This window comes from Ptychodera flava, chromosome 1 (assembly GCF_041260155.1).
Source record: "Ptychodera flava strain L36383 chromosome 1, AS_Pfla_20210202, whole genome shotgun sequence".
Lineage (NCBI taxonomy): Eukaryota > Metazoa > Hemichordata > Enteropneusta > Ptychoderidae > Ptychodera > Ptychodera flava.
This window is the reverse complement of record NC_091928.1, coordinates 60,090,635-60,104,655: the sequence shown is the minus strand read 5'-3', so window position 1 is coordinate 60,104,655 and position 14,021 is coordinate 60,090,635. Positions and strand designations below refer to the sequence as shown.

Below are 14,021 nucleotides of genomic sequence, written 5' to 3'. Positions count from 1 at the left end.
AGGTAACTACAATATCGATACACTCAACAAAGCAATCGGGTTGAAGCAGAAAATTAATTTTGAAAAACATCTGCCGACAAACCGCGTTCTTCTAACTTTGGCTAAAGATATTAAAGTATTTTTTAATGCTACAGGTAACTTCGCTAACCTCGTCGGCTTTTCAGATTCACAAGATGGCAACCCCGTTATAAAAAGTACTATGAGTCCGAAGAGAGCAGATTTCTTAGCAGTCACTAAATATATAGTTCATTCAGATGCTGTCGATGTGACTGGAAATTATATTTCATTTGGCTCGGGTGAATACATACAGGGGGAAGTATCGGACTGTTTACAAATACTTCCCGTCCAGGATACAAAAGAAATAAGTGAAAAGGTCACCTATGATTTTAAAAACAGCTCAATTTCCATGCCATTGAGAAAGGGCTCAGATTACATGATTTCAATGCGTATTTGGATAACAGATCAAAACGGAAAGGAAGTCAATTTCAATAACTGGCCAACTAGCTTTTGTATTGAATTGCTGTAGCTAACGCATCAGCAAAGCTAGCGAAGCATAAACCATCCCACGACCAATCCTCCAGCAATATAAATCATTTCATATTTCTTTTGCTCGGGACTGGGCTGATAATAATCTGAGAATTGCGCTGACGCTTGCGCTGCTTCGCCTGATGCAGAGCTAGCTTGCACTGACACAGTTGCCGCTGCTTCTTCCAGGATTTCTGCATCTGTATCTCTTAATTCAGCCGCAGCATGCGCGTCCTTTGCTTGATTTTCTCTTTCCTAATCAGCTTGGAGTAATCTTTTTTCTGACCAGACGGTACGATCATGTTCAAATTTTTCTAATGCTTTATCATGTTGGACTTTCTCTGCTTGCAGAGCCTCACCATTCCCGGAAAGCTTTTGACCGATAATATTTCCTCCTGTGAATGCCGTTGCATTTAATACAGCACCGAGAACTGTCATTCCTATAGCTGAAGCCATGGTTGTATATTATTACAAGGTATTATTTATTTTTCACTGTATATACGACCCTACGGAGTCAATCATGTCTAACCCAAGTAACTACAGTCTAGGTACAATTCACGGACAAAATCTCGAGCTCGAAGATCTGAGTGATGTTAAAGTTAACAATAATACTAAGATAGCTGGTAATCATAATAAGGATTACGTCCTTCGATACAAGGACCGTGAAAAACATTTCGTTTTATCGGCTGCAACAGTGCAGAAACACGAACATGCTGTAGAATTTTCCGACCTGAAAGACGTCAATGAAACCGTAATAGACGCTACAAAGGCTGCAAATGATCCTACTCCTTTTGCTCTGACATGGGATGGGGATAGTCAGAAATTCATGCCTTATAATGTACCGCGTAACATCTTAGATATATTGGATAGTGAAATTGCAGGAGGTGTTGATGAACTGCCAGGAACTCCAAATGTGATTTATTTTGATAGCAATGTTAACAAATATAAGTTGCTAGATTTTTGTCATTGGCTTACTCCTAAGAATCCGTACATTACACTATTCGGTATACCAATTCACCTTAAAATTAGTCCTCTTAATACAATAATGAAGACAGATAATACACTGCGAAGGTGGATAAATGCTGGTGAGAATTATTGTTCATATACAGCTAGAGGAGTTCCAGTAAGATTATTTTGGGACACAACTTTAAAGAAACTGGGTCTGAAAAGTGTGGGGGAGGGGACAGCTGAATTAAATTTACAGACGGCCAGTCAACAGATGACTGATAATATGAAAATAATTGAGCATGGTACAGTTTTTATCAAATGCATAAAATTGGGTACAGGAGACGAGTTTGATGATTTAGTCGGAAATATCGCTATAAAAACAGATTCAAGAACACCTTGCAATATTATCATAACTATAGATAAAGATAAAAAGATTTAGATATTGTTGCTTGTAGTAGTCCTTCCATTCCGACAGGGGAAGAAAGTATCAACATTTCATTTGTTAAAAAAGATACTACTTACACTTTAGATATCAGTACCATTTATCTAAAATGTCTCATTTTGTTTGAAGTAATGGTCTTCCGACATATTTTAAGTTCAGAGGAAATTTCTAAAATTTTATCTATCGCGTGAGCAAGTTAACTCTCGAGTTCAGAAAAAACCTACCGGAACGATTCTGTAGAAATTTTTTCATGAAAACTGTAGAATGTCAGACTTGTAACATGACATCACAGGCTGCTAAGCAACACTCAAAGCCTATCGGAAATGGGAAAGTCCTATTGGAAAGCCCCTGCTGGAAAGGTATTGCGCAACAGCGTTCCCGTTCCGGTAGGGTAGGGGTTTAAAATCTAACATAAGTGTTAATACGACTCCAAACATAGTGAAAAGGGACCAGCCAGAAGATATTGATAAAAATTCACATACTTACATCCAAAAGACGAGAATTGGCTCGGTTCCCCTGTTGCCATCGGAGCGGAAGAGCAGAATTTTTTACTTACATCACAGTCACAATCTATCGAACAAATGATCTCCCTTCCATCCAATAATAGAATGCCATTCCGACAGTCACGTTCTGATAGTGGATTTACCCCGGCGAAATGTCAACTGTGGTGTACCATGGTCAACAAGGTATTTGATGGTTTTTGATGTTTGACCATGAACTACCATGGTTGGCTATGATATGAGACCACAGTAGGCATTCCAATACTATGGTCTACCACAGTTAACCACGGTCTATCATGGCTGACCTGTTTATGGATATCAGCTACCATGGTTGACCATGGTATTTGATGACTGATTGTATTTATGACCGTGGTTACCAATGGTCAACTATGGTTGACCATGATATTTGATGACTCATGGTAGTTTAATGTATTAATGCCCAATTTTCTTGATGATCATATTGATAATAGGCTGTATTTATATACACTCCTATATTTACATAGTTGAGTCTCTTGACATCATTCACAGTTGTTAGAGAGAATTAATGTCATTGCCCGGGAAGCTTAGACCAATTTGCTGTATTCTTGTTCATGTCAGAAGACTGTGGACAAATATCGAGCTGAATTTCTTGGAATTATTGACATGGAGGGCATGAAAGCACTGCTGCAATGGCAGGACGTTAAGACTATCTCAGTCTCACTCAATGTTTACCTCGAAACATGATATCAACATAGGCAAGGTCATAGATCATTCAGGGAAACATTCGGAAGATGTTGGAGGATGATCTTTGATAGAATCTGAAGGGCTTGGCTGTTATTGCAGTGGACACTATAATGGAGGCTAAGTTTGCTGATCCTTAAGCGAGTCTGTCAAGTTATAATGACACCAGTCATGGATCACTGGTGTTTTGCAGTGTTTTGGTGAGGTTTATACCAAGATTTTTTCCGTTCTGACAATTTTCCACCCAAGGTTTTGTTTCAAAAACCGTCAAATACCATTGGTCGGTGATCAAGGTTAATAACATGGTCAACCATGTTTGATGCCCATGGTCAACCATGGTTAACCATGGTTAACTTCCTTGGTTTTACCGTGGTTGACCATGGTTTGTGACCATGGACAACCATGGTAATTTGTGCCATTTAACAAACATGGTTGACCATGAACTACCAAGGTTGACCATGGACAACCATGGTAATTTGTGCCGTTAACAAACATGGTTGACCATGAACTACCAAGGTTGACCATACCCAGTGAGTCATAGCTAGCGCATTGCGCAAGTCCCATTCGGAACATGAGTGACCTATATCTGACTCAGTGGGGAATTCCCTCTTACACGCATGCACAATAGGCAAACGCGTAAGAGGGGAGGAAATTCCTCCTCCCTGTAGTTATTTTCGAATAAATAAAAAAATTTATCTCAGTCATACACATTATATATACTACTTCCGTTTCTCATGATGTAATTACAACGCAACATCTTAGCCCTTAAGGGAGCATTCAGTCATTATAACCGGGGGTGGGCTGGCAAATTCTTCCTGCGCATCAGTCAAAATAAGTGAACCCCCTACCCATTATACCAAAAAATTGATGACTCCCCTTTCAAGATGATAAAAATTTCATGACCCCCCATTGCTTGAGAAAATTAGCTGCACACATAAACACCTCAGGGTATGGAGAGATAGAATCCCCCCAAAAAAGAGCTTAGATTTTTTCAAATGACCTTCCTTACAAACTCAAAAGGTATTAATGCTCAGATTTCCCATTCTGACTTGCTACAATTTTGAAATTACCCCGCAAAGGGTTTGGACAGAAATTACTGGTAGATCGCAATATTTTTGCGCAAGTGTGTGTGTACATATTTTGATATTTACATTTAATTAAAAGTCAGCTGTTGATAATGTTGATTCACTATACATGGTATACGTATATTTTCTCATACATGTATGAAGAATCTATGTAATACTTTCTCAATGCAAAACTACATCTATGCATTTATAGATATTTGATAATTTACATAAATGTACTTAAATGAAATAGGGTTGTTACAACTGGCATGAGGACAAAAAGTTTGACCTTAGAATTTCACCAAAAATGTTCATCCACTATACATGGGAGTCAATGCACTGCGGGACGAACGTATACCTGAATGTTTCGTATTCCGCGAAGCATATATTCTACCTGAGAGCGCTTTCGGCCGGTTGCTAGTGACGACAGCAAACATTGTATCAATTTATTTTTAATAGAATATCGATCAAAATCTGGTGGCGTACAGGCTCATGTGTAGAGGTCAAATCATTAATATGTCCACATAACCCGTATATATTGACTTAGATAGCATAAAATCAACGTATCCGTTAGCGTCTGACCCGTATATATTGACTTAGATAGCATAAAATCAACGTATGCATTAGCGTCTTGTACATAGATTGAATCACCGACACCTTTTTTACAGTTTTGGCGATGCGTTCATGTTTCAGCACATTTTGGCGCTCTTTGCAAGTCTGGCGCTGGGAATGACTGCGAGTGAGCACGACAACAATGTATCAATTTCCGATAAAAGGATATCGATCGATAACGTTCACTGCACGATTACAGTGGAGAGTCTGTGCCCGTTCGCCTCCGTTCTGTGTTATTTTTCAATTTACTGGAATTTTCATCGTTGATTTTCGCCAAAATTTGGTATAAATTACAACAACATGACATGCATTTGGTCTGTACACCTTACGAGACGCATACTGATTAAAATGCGTCAATTTAAGGCCTGTGTTCTGCATGTGTACACGCCGTCAGCTCGCCAAATTATTGACGGCAACAGTATATTTCAGTGATCGGAATAAATAACATTCAAATAAAACAATTTTCGTGAAGAAATTCAAAAATCTAAAACAATAGGAATTTTATATAGTAGTCAAAGGATCACCATGTGAATTTTAATCATTATTCGTTCAAAATTGAGGAATTTGAACCGACGAGAAGTGTGCAATCTGTTCGGTATATTAGACGCCATTGTTTTCTATGGGAAATCGAGCTTATTCGCCGCATCGTAAAATGAAAAATATATCTGAATAAATCCGTTGGTTTAACTTTTTCATTTCGCTGTAATTTCTCACGATATTGAAATAGCACATCTCATGAAGGTTAACTAAAACTCTATCGTTTTACTTTTTTGAGTTTCCCTCTTATTTTTATGAAGTGACAAGTTAACAATCGTTTGGCTGTTGACTGTGTTTTCACCTATTTTTGCATATGAATAATTATCGCATATGTATTTTCATAATTCCTTTATGAAATTACTGCCAAAATATCATAATGGAAAGGTCAACAAATGGGGAAATTGAATCTGCAACTCTTCCTTCAATATATAGCTGTGCAGCGTTGAAATTGGGTGAAATTTAACACATAGCATCAAAGGCGGTTTTGATTCACTGTACGCGTACACGACGTATGTGTGGCGAAAAAGTGACACGCTAATACGAAACAAAATGGAGGGCCTTTGGCCCGCAGTGATGATAAAATTGTGAATAATTTTTTTTTCCAATGAAAAACTTGGTATACTTGTGCATATACAGACGTTCAATAATTAACATAATTCTACTTGATTAGAATATGATGGTTAAACGTGCATATTATGTTTATGGAATTTCACTGAAAATGTTCATCCACTATACATGGGAGTCTGGCTCACGCCACAGAAGAGCCTGGCGGACCTGGCGGGAATTACGATCCAGAGAAACCGTTAACCGAAATAAAATATCTCGATGCTAACAATCTTTACGAATGGGCAATGAGTCAACCAATGCCAATTTGGGGACTTCATTGCATGACGATGGAAGAATTGTTAGAATGGTCTGCTCAGAATGGTGGAGCAGGCTTGGATTGGGGACCCCGCGCTAGATTTCCGCCAAGTTTTCTAGAAGTAGACTTAGAACACCTACCGAATTACATGAAGAACATTCCGATATATCACTCTTGCCACATCACTACGAATTTCCGAGGCAGGGCAGTCGACTGAATACAAGTCTTATGACTTATGACAGAGAGAGATACGTCTTACATTATAAGTTGCTTGAATTCTATCTTCAGATGGGAATGCGACTGAAAAAGAATCATCGGGCGCTTGCCTTCGAAGAGGCAAAGTGTCTCGCAGAATATATTGACTTTAACCTTGAAACACCAATACTATCCTTGTAGATAATGGTTCGGATTGTGTTATGGTGCATACCATCTATCGTCCAACTCCATCAAAAAAGAATGGTTGTACTTTGCGAATGTTTATGGAGGAATTTGAATCCTTCCTTCATGAAATCCAGTTCAAGCGATTCATTCTATGCGGTGATTGAATATTCAGTGGATGACCCATCGTCCTCAGAGGGTAAGCGTTTCCTGGATCTACTTAATTCATTCGACCTCATCCAGCTAGTCAATGGCGCAACACATCGCAAAGGCCATACACTGGACGTGATCATTGCTCGCTGTATCGATGCTGACCTGTTGACAAATGTACGACCAACAGACATTTGTTTTCCCAATCACTATTCAGCTTTCTTCATCATCACGTTATCAAGACCAACCAGAGTAAGTGGTAAAGATATATCTTATCGTCAGATTCGGAAAATAAAACTTAATAACCTGTCAGCCGACATCGATCGATTTGTCTCGGAGACAGCATCAATTGATGACCTTAATCACCTTGTGCTGAATACACAACGTCCATGAAGAGCATTGTTGACAAACTTGCCCCAGTGAAGACCCGTGTTATCAATCATAAAAGTGAGGCGCCATGGTATAATGATTACATCAGGGCTGCGAAGCATTAGTACGGGGACGATATGAAAAATTGTGGAGAGGTTCTGGACTTAGGGTACACCGTCAGATGTTTATTATTTATTTATTTATTTATTTATTTATTATTTATTTATTTATTTATAACTCCAACACAGATATGATACAGTCAAAACCATATACATCACCACTTACAGGAGGATTTTAGTAAAAATTACGAATAACATGATGTTACAGGACAAGAAAGCAAGTTAAAACAAATGACATGCACAACAAGGACAAAGTAAAAATTTAAAAACAAACGCTTTTAGCTTCTCTTTTAAAACCCAAAAAGGAATGTTAAAAATTGGTAGACATTGATAAAAACTATGATATAGCTCTGGAATGCGATTAAAAAGTGAATTGGTAGTAAATTTAACTCTACCTCATTTATTTGTAGTATATGTACTATGTATTGTATAGAGAGACACGGAGGCCGTTGTTCACTAGTCTCAAGCATGAGGAGAGTAATACTTTATTCTGCACATGCGCACTACAATAATACGTCACTACATGAATATATTAGCATATATTACACTGCTTCCCCTTTTAAAAGAAAAGTGTTACATGCCTGATTTCTACAAATAAACTACATCGCAAAATCTACAGATCTAATTTCACTACTGGTTTTCTAACTCTATTTGATCTTCTAACTGGTTCAGTAATTACACTTGGTTTTACTGATGTCTCCTGACTTGGTGTTACTTTGTCAGATTTACTGGTACCATTTACTGCAGTATTTTCTTTAGGTTTTACTACATTTGGTATTTCAGTCGGATTTGCTCTAGGCATTTCTTTTACTGACTGTGGACTGAAATCCCTTACGTACACCTTTGATTCACTGGCCATTGGTACACTCATATGTTTGAACTCTGGTTCACTTTCCTCATAGGTTTTCACCATATGATCTGCATGAACCATTTTAGTCGTGGACCCAATTTTGACCATGTAATTTCTAGGTCCTTCGACTTCAATTACAGAGCCTAATAACCACTTATCAAGTTTTGACTCGGCTCTAGGGTTTTTCACTCTTACAATATCACCAATTTCAAAATATCTCTCTTGTTTTCTATGACGATCAAACTGCTCTTTTTGTGCAATTTGTTTCTTTCTACTCGCTTTGCAAGACTGGGTTTTACCAATTGCAATCTTGTACGAAACTGACGTTTGCACATTAACTCAGCTGGACTTACACCTGTTGTACTGTGAGGTGTAGTTCGGTATCTAAACAGAAATCGACCAATTCTACATTTCAGAGATAAAGACGCATCTCCTGCTAAGATTTGTTTAGTGAAGGCTTCTTTTACCAGCCTCACTGCTCTCTCAGCAGCGCCGTTAGATGCCGGGTGATATGGAGCTACTTTAATATGCTGAATGCCATTCTTTTTCATAACCATCCAAATTCATCAGATGTGAATTGTGGACCGTTGTCCGAAACTAACTGCTCAGGTAGACCATGTTCTGCAAAGATTAATCTCAGCTCATCAATAGTATGATCAGCTGTGATTTTCTTCATAGGTTTTACATCTACCCATTTAGAATGACAATCAACAAGAACTAAGAAATAGTATTTCTTATCTTCACAAAAATCAATGTGAACTCTTTGAAAAGGTTTCATTGGCCATACCCACGGATGTAAAGGTAATTTAGCTGGCATTTGTCTTACTCGTTGACAAACTGAACATGCTTTCACTTTACTCTCAATATCCGCATCAATATTTGGCCACCATACATGACTACGGGCAAGTGCTTTCATGGCACATACTCCAGGATGTTCCCAATGAAGCTCGTCTAACAACCTTTCACGAAACTTCTTTGGAATCACCACTCGAGTACCCCATAAAATACAACCTTGTTCCGTCGACAATGGGTCTCTTCTACGATAAAATGGCTTAAGTGCCTCAGACATATCTTTGAAATAACTGGGCCAACCATTCAATACAAGATCATACACTTTACTAAGAAGTGGATTAACTTTGGTTTCCTTAGCAATATCATCAGCTAAAACTGGGAAACTCTCATCTATTACGCTAACAGCAAATACACTGTCCTCAGCACCTTGTGTGCTTGGACTTGGTAGTCTTGACAACGCATCACAATTTGCGTGTGCTCGTGTGTTACGATACTCTATATCATAGTCATATGCCTGCAGAGTCAGTGCCCATCTTTGCATTCTTGCAGCTGCTATGGTAGGAATACCTGATTTTGGACCTAAGATTGCTAGCAATGGCTTATGGTCCGTAACCAAAGTGAATTTCCTCCCATACAGGAAATCATGGAATTTCTTAACTCCAAATATCAGTGAAAGTGCTTCCCTCTCAATTTGAGCATAGTTACGTTCACTCGGGCTTAGAGTTCTAGAGGCATACGCTATTGGTCTTTCGTCACCATTTTCAAATACATGTGAGAGAACAGCTCCCATACCATAACTTGAAGCATCACAATCTAACTTTAGCTTCTTATTTGGCTCATAGTGTACTAGTAAAGTTTCGCTACTTAACTTTGCTTTACATTTTTCATACGCTTTTTGACATTTTTCAGACCATTTCCAGTCAACTCCTTTCTTTAACAATTCATGGAGTGGCTGTAAAGTTGTGGCTAAATTCGGCAAAAACTGATGGTAATATTGTACCATACCTAGAAATGATCGCAACTGTGCGACATTCTTTGGGATTGGAGCCTGCTTAATTGCTTGCAATGACAATTCTACAGGTCTCAATCCTTCACCACTGTATTCTAAACCCAGATATACAGTACTTGCTTTGACAAATTCACATTTCGACAAATTAACATGAAGATTGTTATCACTTAATCTTCTGAGGACTTCCACTAAAATAACAAGATTCTCATGAACATTATTTCCTCCAATGAGAATATCATCTTGTTTACATACACATTTCTGAATACCCTGTAAGATACAATCCATCTTACTTTGGAAAATCTTTGGTGCTGACTTCACACCATAAGGTAACTTAGTATAGGCATACAGGCCTTTGTGAGTATTGATGGTTAAGTACTTCCGACTTTCATCATCAACTGACAATTGTGCATACGCATGCGTCAAATCTAATCGTGAAAATACCTTTGACCCTGACAATTGAACATACAGATCTTGAGTAGTTGGCAGAGTACATTGCTCATCCTCAACTACCGGATTAATACTGACTTTATAGTCTCCGCATATTCTTACAGATCTATTCGATTTGGGAACGACAACAATAGGACTCGCCCATTCAGAGCGGTCTACTTTAACAATTACACCGTTTTCCTCTAACTTTTGTAACTCTGTTTCCACTGCTTCCCTGAGCGCATATGGAACTCTACGAGGTTTATGAAACACAGGCTTGGCGCCTTCTTTCACACGGATGTGAGCTTTGTGCCCACGCATACCATCGTAGCTATCGGAAAACACATTGCTGTACTTACGTAAGACTAAATCAAGTTTGTCTTTCGTATTACCGGTCATACAATCACCGCTTTCTTTGTTAGCTTTTTCAGCTACACATGTAAAAATCTTACCCCAATTTAATTTCAACTTTTGCAACCAGTTTCGCCCAAATAATGTGGTTTACCAGGGTGATCTACTATTATCAGTGGCAAGTTGACACGCTGGCTTTCATAGCTCACTTCGACCAAAATTTCTCCACTAACGGAAATTGTATCGCCAGGTAGCTTTTCAATTTAATTCCCGACTGTCTCAAAGGAATTTTCCGGAAATTCTTTTCATACTCTGACTTTGACATGATACTGTAGTCAGCTGCCGTGTCTACTTGCATGGACACTGATTTACCATTAACATCCAGTTTTACATAATAACCAGATTTTTCTCCACTTACATTCATATTAATGGAGGACTCAACATGATACACATTACAATTAGAATCATCACTGTCGCTATCTGCTTCAGTGACAGCCTTTACTGATTTTGACTTACCAGACTTCGGCTTTTTACCACTTTTGTTATCTTTGCCCTTTGTTTTCGACTTACAAAATTTCGCAAAATGACCACGTTTAGAACACTTATGACACTCAACATTTTTGTGTGGACAATCTTTAGCCAAATGGTTATTTCCACACCTATAACACTGCATAGTCTTAGAAGAGTCACGTTTGCTTACTACTTTACTGATCGTCCCTTTACTTGAAGTGTCCTTCGCCATTTGATTCGACTGGTGCAGTCCCGCTTCCATCTATACCGCGATCTCGCACGCTTCGACGAAACTCAACTCTGAAATGTCTTTCATAGTCATGAAGTGCTGACGAATTTTCGAGTTGTACAGTCCCGTTACAAGTTTGTCCCGCAAAATTCTGCCTTGACAGCACTCCTTGTAGTTACAGTCCCGCAGCTTCTGCTTCAACGCGGTTATGTAGTCTTGCACCGATTCTCCTGGCTTCTGGTCCCGCTTCAGGAAATGGAAAGCTCCAGCAAGTTCCATCCGCGCTTGATCGTAGTACTTTTCCAAGCACGCCACAATCTCTGCTAGCGATTTGTCTGCTGGTTTGCTGGCAGGAGTATATCCTCCAACTCCGGAGAAAGCCGTTTGACCAATGCAATATAAAAGAGCATCTTTCTTGCTTTCTTCCTCCGTGATGCCGTTGACACGGTAGAACCTCTCCATTCTATTGTAGTAAGACTTGAAAGTACTTTTCGTCTTGTCGAACGCTTCAGTCGTAGCACGTGTTATTCGGGCGTTGGCCATTATCGCTTGTTTACTTTATCGCTTAAGACAAAGGAATGTACTTGAAAACTTGAACTTCGGGTGACACAGTCTTAAATTTTCAGATTCGCTTAGATTTTCCCCGACTGCACTGCGTAGAACAACTGTTCAAAGTTTTTCGAGTTACTTTGAAGTTACTTCTCGCTACTGGATCGCTTCCACTGTTCCGATCCTTTGCCCCAAGTTCCGCTCGACGGCGTGGCACTCTTCCTCACTAACTGCTTGATAGTCCGAATTGAATCTGCCGCTTTTTCTCCGTTCTCCGACCTCGATTTTGTTCGAAACAACTCACACGTTGCGCGAACAATGCACTTTGCACTCTAAGGTCACTGATGTTTTATCCTCGTCGCCACTTGTAGTATATGTACTATGTATTGTATAGAGAGACACGGAGTCCGTTGTTCACTAGTCTCAAGCATGAGGAGAGTAATACTTTATTCTGCACATGCGCACTACAATAATACGTCACTTCACGAATATATTAGCATATATTACAACCACCAGGTTCATGAAATGTCCGTTTCTGTCCAGTTGATCGCCCAGGAATGTGTAAATTAAAAATTGGTTGGCAATCAAGAAGGGCATTAATTGATTTGTGAAGAAAAACAAGATCAAAATAAGTGCGCCTTTTAGACAGCATCAGCAAATTAAACATAACACACAGATCATCATATGAATAATCATCCAACTTACTTTTACAAGATAACACAAATATTTAACACGCTGTGCAGCTTCTAGTTTCTCTGAGTACACTTTGTCAATGCTGTTCCAAACAACTGATGCATACTCGAGTTTAGTTCTAATGAATGTTTTGTAAACCACGAGCAATGCATCCACTGACAACCGTTTGCCAAACCTTTTTAGCATGCCAAGTAGTCTTCGAGCATCTGCAGTGACAATTGAAACAACGTGAGTTGAAAGTTAACTTTGTGTCTAGTGTCACGCCTAGGTCACTGTAACTATAAACAGTCTTCAAGTTGTGAGCATCAATATTATAATCCCTCTCAATTGGCAATCTTTTCAATGAAAGACGAAGTACTTCACATTTGGCATGATTAAGGTGCATTTTCCATTTCTCAGACCATGTGGACAAGTAATTGATATATTCTTGTAACATTGAACAGTCATTCACAATACCTATTATCTTAAACAACTTCAGATCGTCTGCAAAGCCTAAGGAGCCATATTTAAAATTACCAAATATATCATTTAAATAAAGAATGAAACACAGTGGTCCCAGTTGTGACCCCTGGGATCTATTAGTTAGGTAGCTACTAAACCAGTCAGGGAGAGCGTCTTGTATTCCATACTTACTAAGTTTGTAAACTAAATATTTATGATTTGCTTTGTCAAATGCTTTGGAAAAATCTGTAAATCATCCAACTGTCTTGCCTCATTAACAGCAATACGAGCTTCATTTAGCAAGACAGATAGATTAGATTCACATGATCGCCCAGGCAAAAAACCATGCTTTTGTTCAGACAAAACACACTTTACATCGGTATTGAGCGCTATGATTTTGATCTGGACATTAAATGGGGCGACTTTGAACCTGCTACCGAGACGAAAGGCTGATGAGGTGCGTCGCATTGTGATGAACTGCCCAAACAAGTCGAGTTTTATGGATCCATTGCCCACTAAATTGGTCAAAGCCTGTATTTCTTCACTGCTCCCTGTTTTTCTCAAAATTATCAATCTTTCGTTGTCGACAGGGAAATTTCCTGATCGACTGAAACTGGCAATGGTCACTCCAATTCTGAAGAAAGCATCATTGGATCAGGATGTTTTAAACAATTATCGACCAGTGTCAAATTTATCATTTATATCAAAGATTAAAGAGAAAGTCGTTGCGGCCCGATTACAGAGCCATCTGAATGTCAATAATTTACATGTACCTCGTCAATCTGCGTATAGAAAATATCATAGTACTGAGACCGCTCTACTCCATTTACATGATGATATCGCTTGTACCATTGACCAACAGAAAGTTGTTTTGCTTGTCAGGCTTGATTTGTCTGCAGCCTTCGACACTGTTCGTCATGATCTTTTGTTTACACAAACTTCGTT

General features: G+C 38.8%; 1 protein-coding gene across 1 annotated transcript; it reads right to left on the bottom strand.

The window, feature by feature from the left end:
- Window positions 1–11,426: 11,426 nt before the first annotated feature.
- LOC139146272 (uncharacterized) lies at window positions 11,427–11,936 on the bottom strand. Its single transcript, XM_070717682.1, has one exon. The coding sequence runs from the start codon at window positions 11,934–11,936 to the stop codon at window positions 11,427–11,429; it is 510 nt and encodes a 169-aa protein (XP_070573783.1).
- Between the last annotated feature and the right edge of the window lie 2,085 nt (window positions 11,937–14,021).

Excerpts from the sequence above, each read along its gene's own strand:
- LOC139146272 (XM_070717682.1), bottom strand. The coding sequence starts at position 11,936 with ATGGCCAACGCCCGAATAACACGTGCTACGACTGAAGCGTTCGACAAG.